This window comes from Geospiza fortis, unplaced genomic scaffold (genome assembly GCF_000277835.1).
Source record: "Geospiza fortis unplaced genomic scaffold, GeoFor_1.0 scaffold112, whole genome shotgun sequence".
NCBI classification, from domain to species: domain Eukaryota; kingdom Metazoa; phylum Chordata; class Aves; order Passeriformes; family Thraupidae; genus Geospiza; species Geospiza fortis.
Window position 1 is genome coordinate 3,305,655 of NW_005054298.1, and position 7,170 is coordinate 3,312,824.

Consider the following 7,170-nt stretch of genomic DNA (forward strand, 5'->3'; position numbering starts at 1 on the left):
GGACCATGCTATAAAGCTTATTATTAATTAAATGTGATGCAAACTAAATCAAATCACATTCATTTTTTGAAATGCAGTAGAAATCAGACACAAGACTGTGTGGCAGTCCCCTTCTGAGAATGCAGTCAGTGGATTCTCATAGCACAGGCTGCAGAGAACCCCAGGGGTGTTTTCACACAGGCCTTTTAATTGCCTTTTTTGATCACCTCCTCCGAAGCATGTTCCTCATTCATCACAGTCCCCACAATTTTAGTTATCTTATTTGTCCTACAGTAAATCTGGATGGTGCCACTCAATGCCAATGCTGTTCTCATTATGTTTCAAGCCAATTAAATTGCACAGCATTTCCCTTAATTCCAATTCAAACTTTTTTTCCCACATCATAATCTTGCTCCTGAATTGGTAAAAAGCCTCTAACTTTTTGTGACTTTTTCATTTTGCTAAGATCAGCTGAATATCTTTAGTTTCCATCTGTCTTGAACGTGACCCTCTCAGTGTAATTTCAAAAAATTAAACCCTGTCCTTTCCACTCATAGCTCTTGTTGAGGTGTGCTAGGAATTATTTTACTTTATTCTAGTTAGGTCCTGTCCATAGTAGTAACTTTGCCTAAGAAAGCATCCTCTTTTTGTATATCTACTTTACTAATTTGCTTCCTATAATATTTCATTGTTTTTTTGTCAAAGAGCTCCAGAATTGTGTATTTTTCTCCCCCAAACTCTGATTGTTCTGTACAGTGTTTGGCATCTTAGGTGCATTAGAAATTAGCAGTTTTCAGTTATGCAAGTGTCTAAATGTAGCTTTACAGTGAAAACAATTGTTTCTCAGCTAATTAAATAGGTGGATTATGAAGGAGGTGACTGAAAGCTTGGAAAACAAAAGGAAGTGATGAGAGAGAATGTTCTGGTGATAAGGGGTTTGGCTGCTGAACTTAGGCAGTAACTATCCTACAGATGTCTCTGTAAGGACAGAGCAACAGCCCTTTTGAGGCCCTCCTTACATATTTTTCAGGCTTGATAATGAAGGAAAGATGAATGTGAGAGCAGGGACTGGGAAGTTCACTGTCGCTTTTGTCTCATGGCAGCATTCTTTTCCTCTGGAATTAGTTCTATTTGGTAACATTTATTGCTCTTTTTAGTCAGGGGGTTTGTCAGGGAGGATTATTTGAAAAGGCTGGAGAGTTGTCATTGCTCAGATGTGGACAGAATAGTCCCTGTGTATTTATTCCTAGCTGGTACCAAACTCTCTGGAAAAGCTCCAGCCATCACTTTTTAAGACTAAATTGTTAGACTGAGGAGGGTGCACGTAATAGAGGGAAGGATGAGTTTATATCAGCAGTGTAACAGAGCTGGGAAAATAGCAAAATGTCATCCAGGGGTGGCTGAGTCTCCAGCTGGTGCTGGGTGCTGTGCAGACCCCAGTGAAATCAGCTCTGGAACAGCAAACCCAGTGCTGGCCATGGCTGTTCAATCACTGACCTAAAATGGGAATAACTGCACAGGAGGGCAGCAGAAAGGGCCTGTCCTGTGAGAGGAGGAAGTCTGCCTTGCCTTGCTTATCTCCAGCTGCTAGGCGGAGGGAAAGAATCTGATTTCCATCTAGAAATAGCTCTGGAGAGGAGGACAGGTGAAAATAGCTGTTTAAGCCAAATAAGCTGCTGCAGAAATCAGTCTGTGTAATTCAGCCTGGAAGATATCAACATTAGTTGTTAGATGTAGATTCCTAACTGCTGGGACCACAGTGAAACCATTCTGGAAGAGTCAAAACAACTGAATACTTTGGAGTTTAATACTTGACTTCATCAAGTCTTGCAAAGCACCAGGACTTGATGAAGAAGATTCCCTTTGTTGTTGTTTAACTAGAGGCAGAATTCAGAATTTCCAGAGGTGAAGTCTATACCTTTCAAAAGATAACCTGCCTTAATAAAATTCAGTTTAGTGCCAATGTTTTTGCTGTTGCAGCAGCCTCAATTAGCCATCAATTAGCCCATTGACAGTCTCAGGAAATGAAGGCTGCAGTGGACTCAGCTCTGTCAGCCCCAGTGCCCTGAGCTGGGCTCTGCAGGGACATGCACACTCAGTTTTCCTCCCAAAATTGCTCTGTGAATGGATGAAAGATTTCATTGCCCTCTGCTGCAAATGGAGAGGCAAACCCAGCACCATTTGTGAGCACAAAAATTTGCCTCGAGCTGAAATAAATATTGTACAGTGCATCCTTTAGAGCTCCCAAGGCAAAGACACCACAGTGTAATTGTGGGTCAACTTCCTGTGCTAGAAATGCACTTCTGGTTTAAACCTCACTCTAAAAATCTGCACTGGTCATTAAATACAGAACTGCATTTAAACATTACACACTAAAACATTTAATTTTCTTGATTTAATTTTCAGAGCACTTCGATCACGCAACAGCGCTTAGGGAGCTACTTTCTTGTTCTGTCTTTTACCTCTTCCTTTAATTATAAAGTTTCATTTTTGTCAGTCTCAAGGAGAAGAACAATGATTTTTAGAGTAAAAAGAGTGTAATTTACACATGAAGTCATGATAACTTGCACAAATCATAAGACAGATATTGAGGAAAAAAAAAGATTTGACCCCCTATTCCACAAAGCTGGAGCAACTTCTTAAATTCTTAAATATTCTTAATTCTTAGATGTTCCTTACTGGATTTGCTATTGACATACAAACATTTTATTTCTTTTCTGATCTGAAGAGGTACTCTTGTTGTCAAAGCTAATATATTTTTTTTCTTTTAACTTTTATTTTAATCTTTAGAAATATTAATTTATTAATTAAACCAAACACTATGCGGAAGAGCCAGTGTGAAGTCAAACTTCAGGGGTTTGTAACTGCTGTGTGTCTGGATGTGTATTTACATAAATGTGTGTTTATATATTTATTTATACATGAGTGTCTGATCCCAGCAAACCCAGTTGGTTCTATGATTCCAAAATGAGCTTTATTTGAATTATTGAATCTTGAGGTACAAAGTGCCATTAAATAACATAAATCAAATCCCCACAAGTACAGATTGTAGTCTGGAGTACATACAACATTTTAACAACTTATTTTAAATATATATAGGTGTTGGCCTTGTTATTTCTGATGATCTGAATACATACATAAGTAAGTGTATATACTGCTATATACACTTTTTTTTTTCTTCTTTTCTGTTTTCAGTCCAAATTACTTTTGCTTTTCAGGCATGATTTTTACTTTGCAAATATTCTGTACTATGGACATTTTGATTTATACAGACCTGGATGTTAAGTTTGTGTTTTTAAATATATTCTTAGAGTACAGCTGGAATAAAGAATGACAATGAAGGAAGGACAGGAATTCAGAATTATTTTGATAAATAGAAATCCCTGTCCAGGAGTGGAGTTATCCCTCAGGAATGTTATAGGTAAAGTTTATTCTGCTTTATGGCCTGGTGATGGACTACATGACCTTTCAAAGTCTCCCCCAGCCCTATTTTATGATTCTGAGATCAATTGATTCTGGCATTTGACAGCTCCTGCACATAGACTATAGATTATTCTAATGCCTTTACTTTTTAAAAAAGTTGTTGTGTAGGTTTTTTTTTTTCTATTTTATTTGTATTTTTGCACTTGAAACACTTTACCTCTAAAATGTATTCTTATTTATTTGAAGACTGAAAATAAAGTCTATGGGTTTCATTCTACTGTTCAGCAAATAGCCTAAAAGTGGATTTTTATGAGAAGTTACAAGGCTATAAATTACTGCTCTGTCACATAAAGATATCTGAAGTTTTATATGCTGTTGATCCCAAGTTATTCCCATTAGTGGTAATAACTAGGAGATAATTCACTTCATTTGGATAATGAAATCCTGGTTCTCAAAGTGGTTTCAGTAACATTCAGCCTGGAATCAGATTATTCTTTAGAGCATGTTAAAGTCATGGCAAGGTGGTCTTCGGCCTGCAAGTGTAATTTGTTCTCACAAATAGGTAATCCTGTTAAAATACTGTCGGGTTAATCAGAATTGATTTGCTAAACCCCGTGAATGCTAATCAAGCATTGGGTTAGGGAGCTTTAGCAGCAGTTTTAAGTCTTTGATAGTTTCCCATTATTCCTGGATGGAATGACTCACTGGATTTGTGGAAGCATTTTGAAGCCTGAGCACCTTTCCAAGGCTGGAGACAAATGTACTCCAGACCAAAGCAGCTCCTCCAGAAATAGATGTTAAAACACCTGACAGTGGGGATCCCTGTATTTGTTATAGCTTATGTGCAATAACTGTTCTCCAGACAACCTGAGTGCTTTGTGCTTTTGTCACTGCTATCTGTAACTATCCTACCATTTTCTACAAATAATGGTTAAAAAATGAATTTAAGATGGTAATTTTAGAGTCTTACATGGTGCATCTGTTTTGTAAGGAAATACATTTAGAACTTCTGTCTTTTTACATTTGAAAGATAATTCTGTGTAATTGTTAATTTGTTAGAAGATATGGTGAATTTTAAAAATAATTATGGGGCAAATAGGAAATTGAAATGACAAAGAATGAAAACTTCCTTTTTCCAGAGCCAGCAGGAGCTTTGCACTCTGCTCACACCCTTTAAAACTTACAACATCTTATTTTCTTTCAACAGCAAGCTTTTCTTTACAGACTACGGGAATGCTGCCAAGGTGGAGAGATGTGACATGGATGGAATGAACAGGACGTGGATAGTAGACTCAAAAATTGAACAGCCAACTGCTCTGGCACTAGACCTCATCAATAAATATGTGTACTGGCTTGACATATATCTGGAGAGCATGGAAGTTGTTGACTATCAGGGGAGAAGGAGGCAAACAATAACTAAAGGCAGACAAGTAGGTATTTATTTGCAAATCAGTAAAAAGTAATGATATCAATGCATAAATGCACATATGCTAGCAGCTACAGGAATTTCATAAATTTTTACCTTTCTAATTCAGATGTGTTAGAATGTAAAAGATCCAGCTACATGCTTTGGTTTATCTGCAATTTAGCAATTTTGCAATTTATGAGTATTTCCATGCAGTGCCTCATTAACAATGCACCCTGTAAGTCACCATTGCTAAAGACTTCAGGAGGGAAAATCTGGGGTGGAAAGGTGCAGGGAGATAAATCATTAATGACAAGATGTCCTTACCCACTCAGGAAGGAGAGACTAACAGGCACAATAATGTGAAATAGAATAGCAAAAGCTATTCACCCATTCAGACTAATGTGGATGCCCTTAAATCTTATTTTTGTTGGTGGCAATGATGCTTTTCCCGGCTGATCCTGATGTTCAGAGTCATAAATACAAACTCTGGGACTGTGAGTCTTAGAGCAGGAGCATTTCAGTCCATTAGCCTGGAGAGTGGAGGAGTTCTCTGGCACTAGTGAGTCTTATGTAAATCCAGGGAAAATCATCAAAGACCAAACTATTCTGGTCACTACCTGGACTGCCAGGTGTGGGCACCAAGTTTGCATATATTTCTGCCTGAGGTTAAACAGGGAATGTAAAACTGTTCAAGCAGAATACACATTTTACCAGTTCTTCTGTCATTTGTTGCTTCCAAGCAATCAGTGTTTAGAAAAATGCAACTGGTTAGACTGTTAACTAAAAAGAGGCAGAAAATGTGACAAAAGGCAGTCTAAGTGGTGGTTTGGGAAACCCTTTCCTATTTTTGCCGATCTATCCCCAGTCTTTAACCAGTTCTGGAACAAGAGGTCTTGAAACCTTTGGGTTTTTTGTTTTGGTTTTTTTTTTTTTGGTTTTTTTTTTTTTTAGTATCAGTTTGGATTAGATATTTTAAAAGCTAAAATCCTTTTCAGAAGCCATTTAAAAATACCTTTACAGGCTTCTAGTGGAGCTGTACTTGTGTCATAGGAGAGATGCTTGTTCTTCCTCTTCTGGCTGAAATTTAGACACAAAAGAGGGTACTTTCAAGTTTAGAGGGATTCTTTTCAATACTACCTGAAAAAATGAGATCTCTGTTTTTTGGTATGGATGAAGGGTATTAGGAAGTTTGGCCTCTCCCTGTTGTCACAAGTGGCGCTGATTGTCTTTCCACTCTAATGAAGAATTGGTAATTTCAGTATGTTTTGTACTGCATGTGCCATGATCTAGAATGACTGTTTCTCCAAATCACTCCTCATTAATCCAAGGAAACAGCAGACCACAAAACTGTTCCCAAGAATTTTTAGGGACTAAACTTTATTGTGTAAGTACAAACATTTCAAACATGTGTTTTTCAAACAAAACTGGATTCTGTGGTTGACAGCCTTCCTGGCTTTCAAAGGACAAACCAGTCATGTTTTTACTCATGCAGAGGGCTTCTGGAAAGCTTCATGAGATGTAAAAAAACCCAACAAATTAAAAAATAAATACAAATTATTAGATCATGATAAAAAACATTGCAAAATGAGCCACACAGCTTTCATAGTTTTAACAGAGAAAATCTCTCATGGGAGTTAAATGATAAAGGTTTACACTGAGTGCAAATGGAAATAGGGAAGAAAGGATTGTAATTCAGGGGAGAATTCCACAGTTTGGTACAGATGTGGCTTTATTCTCAAGGCTCTTTTCTTTCCCATCTTACTATAATTGCATTGAATTTCTATTGGGTCTTAATCAAATGCTTCCAGTGATGTCAATTATTATTCCTTTTTCTGGGTGAAGACAGAGTACAATGGTAAGACTTGGCCAACTGTGCTGTAATTTCCAGAATTACTGAAACAGTTGATGCACAACAGAGTTTTTTTTGTTTGGGTTGGGTTTGGATGACGTGTGTCTGCATTTGGGGGTGAATGAGATAAGTAAATACTTTGTGGTGAGCAGTTTAATGGTTAAAGTAATAAGACATTCAGCCTGCGAATATCTGAACATCTGCCAAAAACATTTTCTTTAATTTGTTCAGTTTTCAAAATTGCCAGTGAGATACTTTACATTTTCTAAATCTATAAATCAAGCACAGCCTCCAAATTATTGAACACTTAGTGTTTCAGTTGTGATTGTCTCACTACCAGCTATTCGGTAATTTTTAATCAATGTACCAGACACATCAGAGATTATCACAATTTTAGAATTCACTTTTTGATAAACAAGCACTGCCAAGTGGCCACCACCATATTCAGAGACACCAACACAAAAGGAGCACAGCAGAGCTGACATAATTTGTTTATTTCTCATAAAAAGTT

General features: G+C 37.2%; 1 protein-coding gene across 1 annotated transcript in view; it reads left to right on the plus strand.

Annotated features, from left to right (window-relative positions):
• The window catches only part of LRP1B (LDL receptor related protein 1B), a 481,313-nt gene that overhangs the window by 245,269 nt on the left and 228,874 nt on the right, over window positions 1–7,170 (plus strand). Inside the window, exon 8 of the mRNA XM_031057232.1 lies at window positions 4,610–4,832. Within this exon, the coding sequence (XP_030913092.1) occupies window positions 4,610–4,832 (223 nt within the window). The remainder of the gene's footprint in view (window positions 1–4,609; window positions 4,833–7,170) is intronic.